The 18,729-nt window shown below is 36.9% G+C and overlaps 1 protein-coding gene across 6 annotated transcripts in view; it reads right to left on the bottom strand.

Moving 5' to 3' along the window:
* slc4a4a (solute carrier family 4 member 4a) overlaps nucleotides 1-18,729 on the bottom strand; it is a 98,928-nt gene that overhangs the window by 79,622 nt on the left and 577 nt on the right. For all 6 annotated transcript variants that reach the window (XM_015339894.2, XM_015339882.2, XM_015339896.2 and 3 more), the window contains exons 2-3: nucleotides 6,341-6,414; nucleotides 422-595 (exon numbers count right to left, since the gene is read on the bottom strand). In XM_015339894.2, the coding sequence (XP_015195380.1) occupies nucleotides 422-595; nucleotides 6,341-6,414 (248 nt within the window). The remainder of the gene's footprint in view (nucleotides 1-421; nucleotides 596-6,340; nucleotides 6,415-18,729) is intronic.

Here is an 18,729-nt window from a genome sequence, read left to right as displayed (position 1 = left end):
GTGATAGACACTAAACCATCCTGCCCCATTTGTGTGGTTATTACTTACACACTGAGAATCCCTATCTAAGTACTACTCCCTGGGGAATTCTGCAGACATGGAATTTTCCACAAAAACTGCTTGACACTATATGTTACTAAAATATTGTGTAGCTCATATGTTGCTGACTTGACTTTAAAATACTATTCCTCTCGGATATCTAACTGATCCAGTGAGAGACAAGCAATTCTGTTGGAAAATTCCACATCGTACCCAGCAGAGCAAAACCCATCTGTCTGATTTGACTGTCAGTACTCCATTCGTAGGGTGACCTAAAAATATCAAAAGGCTGAAAGTCCCTATTCCACAAGTAAGCGCCACTCCTACAGAAGACATCACAGGCTGTAAACAGAATGACAAGCGCTTTGCAGTAAGTACTTACTGAGTGGTTTGAGGATGCTGGTGCTGGTCTCATCATTGTTTTCCACGTCTGACTTGTCAGAGGCATTTTCTGTCACTCTCTCCTTCCTCTCCTTGTGTGTCGTTCTCCTCCTATGGCGTCTTCGTCTCCTGTAGCTTTTGGGCACGTGAACCCCAATATAGATGGTGTGGTGACCTACAGTAAGATGACACAATATATGACAAATTGTTCCTTGCTTGGCAATTTAACTCTTGCACTGGAATGGTTAACTGTATAACTTAATTAAATTAAGTGACTTAAGCTTATTGTGACTTATTATATGCTGTAAAACATACTGATATTTTTTTGTCTGTTCAACCACACAGGCAATATTGTTTATATGCATATATGGTGTGATGTGAAAGGGAAGGAGTTCTCTGTTGTATCCGTGTCTCAAAGTAATGATTAACTGCAGGAAATAAAACAAATCATGCTAAATCAACACCTAATTTGTCCATGTACTGATATGGAAAGACAAACCCTTAACATTTTGGCACCATAACAAAAATGAAATAAACTCACTCAATTTAACACACTTAACCAGTGTAAAACCAACATACAAATCCAAAATGTCAGTTGCAATGCAAAATGTAGATCAGTTACAGATAAGCTAGTTAACAATTCATATTCAAGTGTATGGAACTTACAGCCTAAAGTTGAGCTTTGATAAGAGCTGCTTTTGAGTGAATCAAGTTATGAATTAAGATACATTAGCCATTACCTAACTAGACTGTTGTGAACTTTAAAGTTCTGTTGATTTTTTATTCTTAACAAGATTGAAAGACTGTACATTCCTTCTTGTAACATGACATCATCAAGGCTCCTGAGAAACCTGGGTGTTAACACAGTTAGGGGAAACGTTGAACAAGATGGTGAAGTCAGGAATTGGGTGTCAATTGTTTCCTTCTGGACTACAGGGAGGGGATTTCAGCCCTTTGCCACAAAGTGAGGATGTAAATAAATGCCAACCACTTCCTTAATGCAATTTATACAGGAAATTGCTAAGCTTTTCCAGGAAACAACTTCTGAAAAATTACTTTTCAACCTCCTCTACAATTGTATACAATTATAATTTTGTTAACCTATACAATATTTTAACTAAACAAAGAAGCAGGTAGATGAAAAGTTTGCTTTATTTTGGATGGCATGGAGGGTCAGTAGTTACTTAATGTCCAAATGGTTTATATTGCACTTGTCAATTTTTACAGTTTTTGGAAGCTATGTGCTTAAAGCTTCATTGTATTTCATCTAAATAATATTTAACAGTACATAAAAAGCAAGCTCTAACAACTGAATACATATATAGCTGTATATGTATAGCTATGGTACACACTTGTAGGGCTTGTCTTAGTTGCTTTAAACAGGCTTTAATGATTGTTGAATCATGGCTGTAATGTAACTTTTTAATGCTAGATATGGCACTAAAGGACCTGGAAACACAATACCCAGGACTGACATTCAGTGCTGTGTACTACTGGAATGTTTTACAGATCGAGCCAGCTCCTGCAAAGAAAAGAATTCTTCAGCTTGTTCAATATAATTTAATTGTTTTTGCAATCTTTACTATTACAATCCATATTACATATTACAAAAATATTTTATCCTGAGCAATTTTGGTATGAAGAAAATAAGCACCAGTGAATCAATTTTAATGCAGAAATCATTTTCAAGAGAAAAAAAAATCACCGAAATAAAATATAGAACATTTACTATTATTTGTATGTCTGTTTTCATGTAAATTTGTATTTGTACAGGAGTGTTCTCCTTGATAATTACTGATCTCATTCTGTTGTGATTTTACAACTGCTGAAAGAAGTGAAATAGAAAAGATTACTTTTCTTCCTTTCATATGAGAAGAGTGTTTCCTTGACAACCACAGGCATTCTGAGGTATTAGCTCAGTGACTGAAGAGTTTCAGGAGCACAACTCTGACCTTATTACTTATGTCACCAAAGTGGGGAAATGATATTGCCTAACAGAACAATATGTTTTGAAAACATAGTCAGTTTAATATCTTTAAATGTTTGTCAGTTCTGTTAACAGTCAGTGCTTTTCTTTATACTTATCACCATATTGAACTCTCTATTTTTTCTCCTACCAACCATAACGGTGACCTAAAAGCATTTTAAGATTGCAAAATGACAACTTAAACTTTTATATACTGGTGGAAAAAAGAAACACAACATTTTCTGGAATGAGAATACTACAGTTATAGCTTATGTACACAAAAAGTTGTCAATTTGTTTTCAGCCCTCTGACCAGCAATACAGCTTGTGCAGTGAGGCACTGCAACGTGCCAATCACTCAAAAGCTTGTTAGGTGCACTTTTACCCAACGAGATTCTTTTTTTTTTTTTTTGATGATTCTATTTTTTTCTGTTTTTACATACTGTACTCAATGAGCTAAAGAATAAGTAACACTTAATTTTCACATCCAGGGGCCAAATGTAAATACCAGTTAATAACAACTAAAGTAATAAAAATTGATGCATAAAATTAAGAGCAACAAAGTCTTCCCATGCAAGTGTACTGTATATTATTAACTTTTTGTTATGACATGTAAAAAATACAGCTTTAACAGACCTATGATCTGTTTCAAGTGTGGGTTGCCTTGGATAACGACTTCCGGCAAACAAATCAATAATACAAATAGCACAAATTGAATTCACAAATCAGAACTGTAGTTTCATTTAGCAGGTAATTCTAGGAAAACATCTGTAAGTTCCTTAACAATGAAAACATAAGAGAACAAAACAAACTTTATTTTTTATATTTAAACTAAACTTAAACTAAGCATCTCCACAATGAGTGCTCAGAATTCTCAGTTGTGTTGCAGGACTTTTGGAAGCACGACATTCAGCTCCATTATTCCTGATGTTATTGGAAATGAACAGATATAAAAGACAAGACAGAAGGGAAAAGATGTAGATTAAGATCTGTAGGTTAGTAGTTCATACATTTATATAGTGTTAATCCCATTGTGGTCTTATTTCTGGATCCACACTTAATTTTCTGTATTTGTCATTTTATATGTTTTGCATATGCTTGGTTTTAAAGGGTTTACAGCTGTTTCACAAACCCTACCTTAACCTGAGCTGCTGGGAGCTGTGTGTGATCCAAATAAGAGCCTTTGATGAGTTCGTAATGCACATCAAAATCAAATCAAACCACTTGGCTGTCGAAGGCTGCATGGAAATGTTCCTACAGCTAATAAAAGGTGGGAAAATTGCTTTTTAAAAGTGCCAGCAAAGGCAGAGCTCTGTTCACCGAGTTGCAAAGCACCCCTTGTATTGCACTTCCTGTCCTTCCGTGAGGAGATTTATTTATAACATTAAAAAAGGGTCTGAATCAAAATGTTTATCACGCGATGAAGAGAATTTCTCATGTTTGCAGTCAGTTTTGTTCTGCTCATTTAATCACTGGTGTTGTTTGCTTGCAGTTACCCCAGTAACAGAGTCAGAGGAATAGTTGCGATCAATGCAAGAGGTGGCACAGTGCCACCTGGCCCACAGAGCATGCTAATCAGACATGTGATTCTCCAAACAATCAATCAAGCACTCTCCAAAAATAAGTAAAGAGACAAGGCTTAACTATTATGATAATTCATTTTTAATTCCCTTAAATTACTTTATTCTTCTTTGCTATTAGCTATAAAACCATTACTGTAGCCACAGAGTAAACAGTTGCCATGTAAAAGTGGACACAAGTATGAAAGAAAATGTTCACACATCTGTGTGCACTGCACTTAAAGTCGGCCTTTAACAGTTGTGCATATGATTACTCTTCAATGGTTTTCACACTTTCAATTTTCTATGGATCCTGTCTGTGTTCCTTCAATATGTATAATAATATCACTTTATTAACCCTTTACAATTTCTTGCATTAGGAATTATCTTTGCGCATACCCCACCTTGCTCTCCATGAGACATACAGACACACAGACAGGGAGAGAGCCTGAGGTCAGAACGCAGGGTCAGCCATTGTACGGCTCCCCTGGAGCAGCTGGGGTTAAGGGCCTTGCTCAGGAGCCCAACGGAGTAGGATTCCTCTGCCGGCTGCGAGATTTGAACCGGCAACCTTCCAGCCACAGGCACAAATCCTGAGCCATGTAGTAGGTTTTAATTGTTAAAAAGCAGACAGAAGGGTCCTGCAATAGGTCACAGCCATTAAGATAGCTCTCATTTGTGATCAGGATAGCATTAATAATGGGCTCAAGTAGTGTGACAGAAGCTATTGAATCCCATAAGATAAAAGTCACTTTAATATGTCCCATTATACCTAGCATTTTCAGGAAACATTATAAAGAGGTCTTTTTCACAATAGAAATAAACCTAGTATTGAGGCCTTACTCAAATCAGGTGATAAGATCTCTGCTCCCTGAAGTCTCTCTTCTTTGATTCACATTAAAGTATATTTCCTGCCCTAAGCAATTTAATGAGGCTGTGTTCTGAAGCCTCTGGGAATCAATGGTAGCAATTAAGTTATTTTATTTCTTACAGTATTTTTACCCAGTTGCTTTTATGTTTAAGATGTCAAAAATAAACAATTTATTGGACTTAATAACATCTGAATATTTTTTCTACATTTACTGTAATCACAAAGCAATGATAAAGAAAGAATATATTTTAAGATAACTCTAACATTATGGTTTATTCAAATTAACAAAATGTGCAAAATATGACCTGTGTTAACAATGATATAACTGAAGAATTGTACAACACATTTTGGATTTTAAAGATACATACAAAAGGGTAGAGACAAAAAAAGTTGTATGTTTGTTTTAGAGCAGTATATTCTTAAATAAAATGTATCAATTTTTAGAGCTATGAATGTTTGTTAACATTTCCAAGAGTGCTACTAAATTGTTTCCAGCGCAACACTCAGTATTACTACCACTGTTCTCAGAGAAATGAGCAAACAGTGATGAGCCCTCAGTGAAAATGAGGTGGAAGATGGGAGCAAAGCAGAACGCCCTGTAAAAAACATCTAAATCACATAGCAGGATGTTTGGACAATGAATACCTGTGCAGAGGGCAGTTCAACCTTAAATAAACGCTACTGGATTTATACTGGTAGACTGATGAATTAGCGTGTTTGATTTCAAGAGAAAAACTGGTAACCTTAATAAAAAAGGGCTCAGAAGCCTACGGAAGTGTGCTGTAACCTTTATTCAAAGCCGCACCCCACAGAGGAAGCCAAAGGGGGCATCAGGGACAACGGAAAGCCAGCAGGAGGATTTTGCCCCATGCCGGACACAGCATTACACAAGCAGCAGGGAAGGGGATTATTAAGGGAGTCAGTTTAAGGTAAATGAGAAAAACAGACACTGCCACAAAAATGAGCAGCTAAAGATGAAAAATCTTCAGATTCATTTTCTTCCAGATCCATAAATGTATGTTCACAACATAAGAAAACAACAAATACAGTGAAAGAAATGTTTCATGCGCACGCTAGTGTTCTTCCAGAGAAACTCACTGAAAGATGACAACAGGCAGCATCATTCAATAATCATCCTGGATTTTTCTCTGTACTATTTTTCTTTATACTATATCGGAATATTTAAACAATGGAAAAATCATTCTTTCTCCACTTTAAATTTCAGCACAGGTGAATATCCATCAGAAGGATGTTCTGCGTAGAATCAAAGCAAATAAGCAGGTAAAATTCCTGCATATCTTTGTTTTAATACCCCATTTTTATATCCAATAAAATGCCTGAAAAACAAACTGCTGTACAGCACACTGTACTGTTGTTTACACGTACAATGGTGTAGAAACATAGAAATTTAAAAGGACCAGGAAAGATTAAATAATAAGAGCAAACTGGGAGACAGTGCAGAGGAAACAGAAAAACAACATGTGCATCAGCTGGGGGTTTATATTACAGCTTCAAGCTAGCTTACCTTCCACCTCTTCCTCATCACAGACATGCTTCAGGAAGGATGCCCCTCGGTCCAATACTGCCTCGTCCTCCATCCTGTAGTAATAAAATAGAAAGAAAGACTGCTCACACTTCTCCTGGAGGGAACTCGTAGAGCCAAATCTACTCCTGGGGTTGCTAACTTGCAAACTGTTGTTCATTTTTTTTATGACTCTCTGTCAAACACAAAAAGACACTGTCCAAAGTGGTCTCACTTTACTGGAAATCCTGTCCTTGGAAGGACAAGGATGCTGGCAGGTGTAAGCGAAGTAATCCACAACAGCGTGTCGATGGGATGGGGGTGGCTTGTTGGTTCAAGTCTGATTGAGCTTGATGTCCACAGAGGTGACAGCTAGCGGTCCTGAATAAATCCTACGTCACCCAAGATGTCCACTCTAGTGCACTGTCTGTATAGTAATGCACACTTGAGATTCCAGCTCCAGCTGGCCTATAATACTATCGTATCCCACGCTCCTCACCTCAGCAACAAGCTGCCCATCACGTGGCTGCCCTATAATGATCTGTCGTTTAGGGATTAGCCCAGCTATAGTTAAGAGTGTAACACACAAGCACACAACAGGCATCCACTTGGGGAAGTCGACTGCTAGCTCACTTGTATTGACTTGCACCACATCTACTCAATGTGAATTCACATTTCCACAGTAAAGCATGAGAATCCAGCCTCAAGCATACATTTTTGCTACCTTAATGAATATCAATTTAGCTCTAATGATTTCGGTCACACAGCCTAAACATCTAAAGTGAGAATGTATGAACTGCTGTACAAACATCAGTGTTGTTTATCAACATACATTTTCTACAAAAGCCCCAAAACAAGAGATTCCTAAACACAGAGGAAATGCAGTTTGGCACTGCAGAGCTGGTGTTTCAGTGGATGGCTTTTAGAGTCATTCATTGCAACATTTTCAAGACTGAATTACAGGATTTTAAAATTGAGATTTCATTTTGTTATTATATAAATATTCTAATGGAAAACAAAAACAGTTTATGGGGTTAACAACTTAGAAAACCTAGTGGTTTAGAAAATGAGACAAATCAAAAGTCCTAATAATTTCCCATTGGATGTTAAACACCACAATGTACTGTAACACCTGTTTTTGATTTTCACCTTACTTTGCAGTCCACAGTATAGTCCAGGAAGAAAAACTGTCACCCTCCTTGCAGACTGGTGATAAGAATAACTGACACTGTGAAGATGCTCTTTTCAACAATATGTCTCTTGTTCTTGTCCAGAATTGTCAAATACAAATTTGAGGACAGATTAAAGCCATCACTAATTTGAAGTTTTGAAAAAGATTACATGAATTGGAACAACATTTTGTGACCTGTAAAGTGACTCTTTTAATCAATAAAGATGATTCATTGGCAGTAGCAGTATGTACAGTGTATATTTGTTGATTATTGATTTTACTAGCTCAGTAAGATGAAATAGTAAGATGAGCACTTTACTGACAGAATATTCAGAAACCTCCCATGTTCATTACATGTAACAGTACTGTATGTTCCTAAACTGTACACTGGGTCAAGGAGATACAGTACCTATGCATTATTATAAATTATTACATTATTAAATATTCTAAAAGAGCTGTTGAAGAATTTTTAGACACATTTTAGACAAGAGAATAGTATTATGAGAGAGAGAGTATTATCAACTACCTCAGAAAAAAGGATACACAGTAGTCCAATTCACAGATTCAGTTTCATTTACCTACAGTACATCTATGGTCATTATTCATGATTTTTTACAGCTGTTTCTATTGTATATAATGAAGAAATGGTTAAACGTGAAATCAAGCAGGTGAGATATAGCTGGATCTGATATTCTTCTTGTGACCATTACAGTACGTATTTACAATGGCTTTTATCATTATTATTAATATTTAAACATTCCAGAAATACCTCAATGACAGACAAGTTAACTAGGGAAATAAAAGACAATATCTTCTTTTACATGTACACATACATCCCCTCCTAATATCCTGCTGTACGATTCAGTAATCCTAGAGAATGAGGAACAGACAGCATGCTCTCTCTCGCCTTAAAGCTACAGTATAAGCTTTCAACTTCAGAACAGGAGTGGCTGTGTTACCGCTGAAAACATCCTAAAATCGGCAGTGGAACATTAGTGGTGAGTATATGAAGGTCATTTGAAACCATAGGTGGATTGGAGAGATAGTCATGGACCAGTCAAGCAGTAATGAGAAAACTGTTTAAGAATACTGGCTAGGACAACAAAGACTGCATTTATTTCTATTTGCATAAAAACTTTTGCAGGATTCATGCATCAGAAAGGTCCTTGTTCCATTCCCAGATCTTTTTTTAAGCTCTTCTTTTCTGAAATCTAATAAATGATGATGATTAAGTAACCTGCCCCACATTTTTTCTTTCAACCTACTTATTGCTGGGACATTCGCATCCTAAGGGTACAAAAGCTTTGTGATTTGAGTCCTCACAGATAATAGTAAAGATTCTATAGACATGTTTGCTACAGTTAAGATACAGAAAGACTTACAAGCCTAGCACAGAATCTACTTGATACATCTTCTCTGGAATATTAATTTACATCATATATGCAGTAATTTCAAACAATCAAGAAGAGTCCAGCCAGCGGTTAGTGACTGTAATACATCTACCTCTAAGGTATCCATGACCACATGAATTTTGTTTTATCAAGAAATATTTAGGGCAAATCTGAAATTACTTCAAAAAGGAGAATACAGTTGATTCAAATTCTCCATATGACCACCACATTTACTACCCCCATTCCATAAAAAATACATCATGCATCTAAGAACATTTAAACTTGTTTTCAGATGTGTTTTCTCACAAGAAAAGGGACCCCATTCACATTTTATTACATTTCAATGAAAGTCCATTTCAGTTAAAATACCTTTCAAATCACCATGAGTGAGTGTGGGTGTGAAGGCAGGAGAGCACAAAGTAATTACAGTGCTGGAAATTTCAAATTGCTATAATAATTTACTGTAAAGGGCTTATTCTATGGTGCAGGTAGCTACAGTATATGAGTCACAATGGTCAACCTTATAAAGGCAAGCCACACAGGGTCCCAATCAGCAAGCACAAATCTGTAGTCTGTATAATTTCGGATGGCGAGACCGCGTCACAACATAATGCATACTCTCTTGTACTATATAGCAATGTCTATCCATGTAACATTTGTGTGTGCTGTTTTAACAATAACCAATTTTTTTCCTAAACCTCTTTTTTCTTTACATTGATTAGTACTCACATTTGTCAATTTTCTTTCAAAGTCTAGTTTTAATTTAAAAATGCATATGTCACAGCATGAAGTTGCTGTATATAAGTTAGGTTTAAGATTTGCAGTTCATACCTGTGATCAGCTCGATAACCCTCTTACATTAGTACACAGAGTCAAACTAAACTGAGTACTGGTCACAGAGTGTAAAGACATATGCAAAGAAAGGGGATCAAAAACATCTTTGGGACATTTGATCAGTGGAATTAGTATGGACCATTGACTTAAGCAGTTAATGTCATTGGAAACCAGAACTGAGGGAAAGGTTCAAAATCCTTTTCTTAAAGAGGTCCTTACTGCATTGTGTAAGATCAATCAATGAGTTTGTAAATTAATACATTAGAACACTTAATTAGTGACACTTGAATGCAGACTATGTATTTTGTTACCTTCTGATATGGTAATTGACAAGTGTGTATGAAAAACACGAAAAAAACTATCATAATGAAAGTTTAAATACCTGCTGATTTGTTCAATTCAATCAAGAAAAAAAATTAAACAAATTAAATGGCTAATTCCAAACTGAAAAGTATAAAAGGTGTTTTCATGTTGTCCATACCAAAGCAAGCAAGGGCTACAGATAAGGGTCAAACTAGCATTTAATAATAATACATTCTAGAGAGCACGTCTACAGAATATGTGAGGAGATTGCTGAAGTGTACAGAAGGCTTAAGTTACATTCTGTTAGCTTATTCACCGTATTACCACTGTGGAAACTCCAAGTAAAGGAAGTCCTTGGAAGATGTGAATGTAACTGAAAATTTGGTATTTTTCACTCATACTCATTGGTGCAATAGCCAGCTGGCTTTTATTCTTTTGATAGATGCTTTTTATCCAAAGTGACTTAGAATCGAAAGGGCCCCAGCTAATCAGTGCCAGCAATGTCATCACATGTGTCCAAGGTTTACATTATGCAGTGATGAGCTACAGCAAGATGGTGGTAACCATGCATTCATCAACAGAGATGCAATTCCAAAGTCGATGGGAAGATGGGAAGGTTTCAACATGACAGCGTGTCTGCATCTTTATTTCAGATTGGGTATGTATAAGCAAGAAGTGGACTGCACGAGTAACTGCTGGCTAACAAGGTCACCTTCCTACTGATAGTTGCCGATATGACTAAATCCCCTCTGCCAATACAATTTTCATATACTGTACAACCAACCTTTCACAATCGTCATCCCTCCTCTTAAGGGTGCTCTGAGCCTTTCGTATTTTACTTTATTACATGCATCTGCCTCCTGTTTAGTCTGTCATTATTTAAGACTGGTGCTCTCACTATTCCTGGTACAGTATTGGAAAATGGATGCCACAAGGCTTGTCCATTCCCTGGATTACCGTTGGCACCGCCCCCTGTCAGTACCTGTCTCTCTCTCATGTCCTGTGTGTGTACATTCCAGGCCCATATGTGGTTGGGACAGTTCCTGACTGTGTCTCCTGTCCTGAGTGTGTACAGACCAGGCTCTGTTGTGGTTGGGTCAGTACCTGTCTCTCTCTCTCCTATCCTGTGTGAGTACAGACCAGACCCTTCTGTGGTTGGGTCAGTTCCACCCATCCATTCCTCTCCGTGTTTTCCCTATGTCCTTCTCCAGTCTCTTCTGGAATTTACCGTCTGCATAGGGTCCTAAATACGCACTACATGGGAGTTAGGACCGGCTCCCGTGACACAACCTCTCCACTGAAATCAGCAGCAGTATCGCTACCACTGATGGTTCTTCCGAAATGTCAATGTCACGTCCTGAGCCAGAGTTATCTCAGATGAGACAAGAATACAGTTGGAATTCTACCCATTTACCCCCAATTAGCCTGAAAAGTTTAAAAAAATTCAAAGTTTGAGGAACGATGATCAGGTGTAACAGAATTGATGGGTGATGATATTTTGTGTATAAAGCCATAATTCCTCATAAGGCAACAGAAGCTACAGTACAATTTTATCTGTCTAGAGTTCAGTTTCATCTGGATTTTTACAGTAATATACTGTAATAAATGGAAATGATCATCAATTCTATTATAAGTGGCAATAAAAACAAAAAAGACATGGATGTTCTGCCAGTTCCCTTTGTCTTTAATACATAACTATACATTTTATTAACTAAAGCTAGGATTTGACAGAATCTGAATGTATACAGTATGTGGGTAGAATGTGAATTGATTAAGTTTATCCTGCAATTAAAATATTGGATGTAATTGAACTGGACTGGAGACAGAACTGAGTTGTAGTGGAACTGACCCCAGAATTGGCACACATGTAGATTATTTGTGTTTGCTAATTCATCGCAACTGGTTAATCACACTCTTTTGTTCTAACCATGAGTTGATCCCCAGTTAGTACACTGCTTTTAGTGTGGATCAACTAACCCCTGAAGTTTCTAAGAGTCGAAATAACTATCACACCAAACATAGGCCTATCAAACTACAGTCTTGTAACATGAAATGAGGTTGTTCACCCTATCATTTCTTAGAGTTGGCCTCCAGCAGTGTCACGAATGGGTGTAGAGTAAGGTCACAGTGTATCTGCATTCCCCCTCTAGCTACTTCTGTTAAATCAAATATACAGTATGTTGAGGAGCAAGTAAACTGAAAAACAAACAAAGACAGGAAACACCTACAATTTTTCATCAGATAACACTCCTGCTCATCTCTATTTAACACAAACCTGGCTGGAACAAATTAATTATTTGATAAAGAGATTGTCTCTAAACCAGCTAACACTGCACAGCATCTGGTAAATATAAATATATATAAATTATAAATATATCATATAAAGGAAATATGAAGAAAAACACCTTGTTTTATATAAAACCTAACTGAAATACTAAAGAATCTGTTGAACAGTTTTAAACATTTTAGAAATCTCTGTGGGACACAGCTGCCTTACTGCACTCCCACTTCACAAGAAATCCAATGAGCATTGTGTCGAGTTCTGTTTCACGACAAGGAACTTTATGCAAACATGAGCCAAACTTTAAGGGAATGCACATTTGTCAGCTCATCTGGAACTTAACCCACCAGCATTAACTCTTAGGATTAAATGTTACTAGCACCCTGTGCTGCCTCACTTTGACACCAGACATGGAGCTCTTATTTCACTAAGTGCCAGGCTACTTTCAATTCCAGAACAGATAAAGTTCTGTACTGATATAAAGAGCCCTTACTAACGAAGCAATTTATCAGTCTGCAATAGTAAGATAAGGATTGGTGCAATCTTACTATACTAATAATTATTAAATCAGAGACAATTAATTATATACAGTTGGTCATTGTGGGACAAGTACAGTACAGTATTGCACCCAGTATACAATATATTTCTTTAAGTTTCTAATGTAGTGTTTTAGATCCAGTGGTACAGTACAATCAACCATGTTAAAATGAGGTGTTTAAATTCTAGGCAGTACCACAAAGACAATCATTATTAGCTTCTGCATAGATACAAATAAAAGGGTTTTCAAACCAAAATTTGCTTCAGATAAACAAAACACTTCATTCTTTGTGAAGAAAATCTGTCTATGTCCAAAAATCTTTGCTCTATGGGAGACAAGGCATTTTATTGCTGCTAAGATCTCTGAGTAATACAGTTAATACAAATAATACAAGACTGTAAGAGACTTTGAATTCTTTAGCATCTTAAAAACACTACCCACTGCACAAAAAAGGTTATTTTTATCCTCATAAGCTAATATTTTCCAGGGAATCTCTAAGAAGCTAGATCTCACAGGGGTAGCTCATCAGCAGGGGTTCCACATGCTCACTGAGGTGAGACTTCCCAAGCCCATATTCTCTTTTCAGCCTGCAGGTGCACATTACAGGACTTCCTATGGGTTCACAGCCAAGGCTGACTTCTCTGCAGGTCTGGGACTGGTACCAGCTACTGGCCTGTTGTATGACTCACCCATTGCACCACGCTTTGAGGGCGTTCTGCTAGGCAAAGGACAGATCTTACTAATATCAGAACAGTGAATCTTATTTACCAATTAACCATCTTCTGGTAAATAAGGTATTTTTTAAATTTTAAAATGAATATTTTTGCCATTACATTCTAAATGTGGTGCTAGTCCTATAGGGTGTACAAAATACTTGTAATTTTGCTTTTAATACAAAGGTTATACCAGGTAATACTGATCTTTTAATTGTTGATGGTACCTATAAAGGTAAACATGGTTGTATTTATTTTTAAATATATTTTTAACTATATTGGAGTGACACAAAAGGTCAGTGGGAAGCATTGCTGTCTAGTAGTTCTGGGGTCCTGGGTTGAATTCCTGGGTGCTATCTACATGGAGTTTGTATGTTTTTCCTGTGTTTATGCTGGTTTTGTCACGATCGTTACTCCTCCTCTTAAGGGCGCTCCAGCCCTTCCTCGTTCTGTCCCATTCCCCACACCTGTTCCTTATTCCAGCCCCTCTTTAGTTCCACCTTTAAAGCCAGACGCAGGCGATTGCTCGGGGCTTCTCATTGATTTCTATGTCGTGAGAGCCCGGGGTCTTGCCGCGTCTGGGTCCGTTATGGTTTTAGTTTCCTGTTCCTGTTTCCTTGCCCCGCCGGTCCCGACCCGGTTCTGGTTTTAACTACGGATGGATCCCCTGGTCTTGGACTAAACCTCCCGTCTTGGATTCCCCCTCTGGATTTACCCTTGGAGTGTTCGCCCTGGATTCACTCCCCCCGGACACTAGCACTGCATGGACACGCCCCCCTGTCTCCTGACCGACTCCTGCATGATATTTTGCCCTATTGTTTCACCACCTTTTTGGATCGTGTCGCCCGCATAGGGCCCGGAAAGAACTGTTCCTGACAGGTTTCTTTCCACAGTCCAAAAACATACTGTTAGGTTAATTTGCTGCTGTAAAACTGGCCCTGTTGTGAATGTGTGCATGTTTATGTCTGTGTGTTCCCCTACGAAGGACTGGTGTGCCCTCCAGTGTGTATCCTGCCCTGCTTCCATAGCTTGCTGGATTAGACTCCTACTCCCTCGTGCCCCTAGAGTGGAAAATTATGAATAAAATTCTAACGGTTATAAAACCTACAGAATCCTAGAGTGAATCTTGTTAGTTAAATGACACTTTTAAATTTCAATGATTAGTAACTGGCTAATCACTGGCTATTCACTGGAAAGAATACATTATAGGCTTTGGGATTTTTAATGTTACCATTGGCATATAACAGTGCTCATTTACATTTAATGTCACTCTTTGAGAGAAAACAGGAAAGTGAAAATTCATGTACACATTTCAAATCTATTTGTGCATTCAGAACTTAATGTTTAATAAGGTAAGTGTGTTTCCCTACAGTATTTACTTCAAGCATAGTTTTCTTTTGACAAAGGAAAAATGTCAAAAATACTCATTAGCTTGTTACTCAAAGTGTTTGATTGACACAGCTTTGCACATTTATGAGCCTGTTTATTGTTGTGTCTTTTCTAAAAAGGAATGTTATATCACTGAACTGAAAATAGATTTATTTTAAACGGTTTTTCTTCTGGGGCTTCAAGGTGGCATGATGATTAGTGTTTCGAGGGCACTTATTAGTGATTAAGGCTGGGGCACCTTCCATGTAGAGTTTACATGTTCACCCCACAATTAACTGGCACCTTGTAACCCGTGTTTTTGGGATAATCCTCAGATTGGACCCATACCAGGGTTTTCAGATAATAATAAATTAATTTAGGAACAAGTAAAGGTTTATTCCATGCCGAAAAGAGAAGAAAAGAAACAACATTTCAGCTGTGGAGCCTTCTTTGGGTGTGAGATTAATTTATTCTAAGCCTCCAAAAACATTTTCTAAACTCTAAAAGGTTTAGAATTACCAAGGTAATTCTTTGTAAAGGTGCAAAGAACCAGAAATTGATCACATTTACGACTCAGCAGATAGGGAATTTAGTTCTTATCGTGACATGAAAATAATGTTGTGTAAGAAAGAGCCTAAGCTCTGTATGAATGGCTCAACGGACCCTTTCGCAAGAACCTTTACTACAGACATGGATGTGATCAAAAGCTAAAGAGTGTTTCTTGCTCTATTAAGATGGATTTGTACCAAGCAAAGGCTTTTCCCAGCTCTCTAACCTTCTACCCTTAGTCTCCTCTCCCCAACTCTCTCAGCCTCTCCCTCAACTGGTTCCATTCTCTGACTGCTTTGACACAACTTTTAATACGAACAAGAAAATGTGAGAATTTCATTCAGCTACTGCTAACTACAATCACTGGTCAATTCTAGACAAGATTCCCCTTGAGGCTGTCTTCCAGGTTGCTGCCAATGGTGCCTCTTGTCAAAACACCCCTTCCATAGAGCGATCTGTGCAAATATCACTAACATGTCGGTAAATCCGATTGCATGTTAAGCTTTGCGAGCTTGATCATTTCACTAACTGACTGTGACCAGCATTTCCCAAGCAGTATAAGAACAATTAATAGACATAGAAGAGGCCAGGGATTTCTTGGCTCTCAGTGACAAAGCAGTCCCTGAGGGCTCCTGGGCACTTGGTGGTGCTGTTGATGAGAGTTGATTGAGTGACATGTTAATAGTAACTTGAAGGTGGGTGGGTTGGCTCTTTTCCATTTTCCCCCTGTGTGCAGCGGTGGGGTTTGCAGCCCTGATCTGATACAAAAAACTGGCTACTCCAACTCGAGTGGGTGAAACAAAAATATTTGGTGTTTTTAAAACAGCTTTGTCGTGTTCAAGATAAAGTCACAAATCTAATTGAAAGGAAATTCTTAATATGCTCCTTGAAAAGGCACAGTGAAAACAAGAACTAGACATCAATCCAATACTGAACTGCAACAGATATGTTATATGCTTCGATGGTCATGTCACTGCTGTTATAGTGTGTCATCAAGGATGTAGTTCTTTCTTTAGCACAACTTGCAGTACATGCTTTGAAAGCAAACCATTGTTAAATGCATCCCAAATACTTTTAGATATCTTATCTACAGTTTATCTATAGTTGTAATCTTCCTGTGATAAAAGTTTCTTTTTTCTTTTATGTTCTCCAAGACCAACTTAAATCTGTCTCACTGTGTGACTAAATTGATAAATTGATACCAAAAAATGCTGCAAGTAACTGGTTTCTGAAACAAAATGTCATTATTTGACCAACATTTTTATTCTCCTCTGAAGATGTACTCCTTCATTTCTTCATTCTTCAGTGTGGTATGAGAAATATGCCCAACTATAGATTACATAGCCTATAAAATAATATGAAACTACTGCAAGGTAATAAAATACACCTGCTATCCCAATTTTCTGAAGCTGATATCTCTTATCTGTTGCTTTAACGAAACCTATTTTCCTTCAACCACACTGTCTTACGGAATGACTGAACTATGTATTCAGAATAAAGTATCAAGGATCAAGGACAGATTATATTAATTCCATAATTGTGCTCCAGGAAGTTTAATGATTGCTTTTTCACCTGAAAATGTGATTTACTTTATAAAGCAGGCTATTCATCTGTGCAAGTCTGTAGTGCTAGACACGTCAAAGGCCGCTGCAAAAGCCATATGTTTAAACCTTTGCACAGTAGCACAGTATTTCAAGCTTTTGAGGTTTACTACTGCTTCAGAAATAAACACATGGATCTGAACATTTATTTTAGTATTTTCTATGCTTACATCCATTTACACAAAGCTTCATTTTTTAACAAAGAATGGCTTATTAAACTACTGAACCTTCCACTGTTTCAGTGACCAACAGGTATATGTCATCTGGTATGTCTCAGAATCTTCCCATATTTAATCATATATCAATACAGGTTGTAAAATGTGACATGTTAAATGCTAATGAATAAAGAAAAGGTTCAAAACAATGTGCAATTAATTCTATTTTTACGTGATCTTGAAGGTACAGAAACTGAAGTTTTCTGCTTTTGAATTGCAACCATAAATATTAAGTTACATAATGTTATAGAAACTGGTGGGTGTTTTCATGTATCAAATTATGATTTTAACCTCTTCTATTTGATAATTGTCTTATTTTTTGCTTGCATGTTCTTTATTTGAAAAATAACCCAAAGTCTTTAAAATAAGAACGCTAAGTTAATGAGTTCTAAATTACTGATGTCAGACTGGAAGAAAATGAATCCAACATACTGTATCAGCAAAAGGTGGATGTGTTAGAAACAAGGTATTCTTATTCTTCCCTCTCCCCCCCAGAAAAAAAAAACAATTTCCTATATCTTTTAGGAAATTAAATTGTTTATGTGGTTTATGAAAAAAAAAGTGCAAAACATCCTATTCATGAACAATTTAAGGAGAGTAAAAAAAATGTCCCGATTAGGAGTACAAGTAACTTTAAGACATGACTGTATATTGCCTCGTGCACAGACACTGCCCAGCAAGTGCAAATCAGAACAAATCAGTGTAAGTATATTTATTCTTACTATTATCTATTTTCAGTTATTAACATTATCCTAAAATCTTAATGTTTTGTCATTCTACATACACTTTGCAGTTTACAAGTTCGGGAATGTAATTTTATTTTCTTGGATTTAACAAACTCTTCACACACACAACACTGTGCAACTAAACAAGAAGGAAGACTATTATACAAAACAATTTCACATCGTGACTATTAATGCGGAAATCATACAGAAATCAAATGCTAATTCTCAAACAGAATGATCATAATCGCGAATTACCCCCAGATGTCGTCTTGTAATAAACTGGATGAATATAAGCTTTTTTATTTGCTGTTAACGCATTTAATTATTAGAATATGGATTTTTTTATGAACCTTCTTGCTAGTTACATTCGTCAGTCACTAAAATAAACAATGCCATTAGTTTAATTTTTAGTTAAATTGTTCTTATTTACAAAATGTACTACATTGGGTTCCGGATGTTAGCCTTAATCCTGTTAGTGGTAAATATCTTGTACAGTAGTACTTGAAACATAATGCAGAAACAAAATTAATAACAAATCTCTATGTAAAAAGCACGTTTTGATCCTCAGTGTGTGCAATATCCAAGACGCTGAAATGTGATACAGTTTCCAATAGGCTCTCTCTCACATCTGCTGCAAGATCTTATTACCTACTTACTTTTGACCGGGGCAATATTCATATTAACTTTACAGCTGGTTTCAAAA

Source organism: Lepisosteus oculatus, chromosome 3 (assembly GCF_040954835.1).
Source record: "Lepisosteus oculatus isolate fLepOcu1 chromosome 3, fLepOcu1.hap2, whole genome shotgun sequence".
Taxonomy (NCBI): Eukaryota; Metazoa; Chordata; class Actinopteri; order Semionotiformes; family Lepisosteidae; genus Lepisosteus; species Lepisosteus oculatus.
Note: the sequence above shows the minus strand (reverse complement) of the source record. Positions and strands in the feature narration are given on the sequence as shown.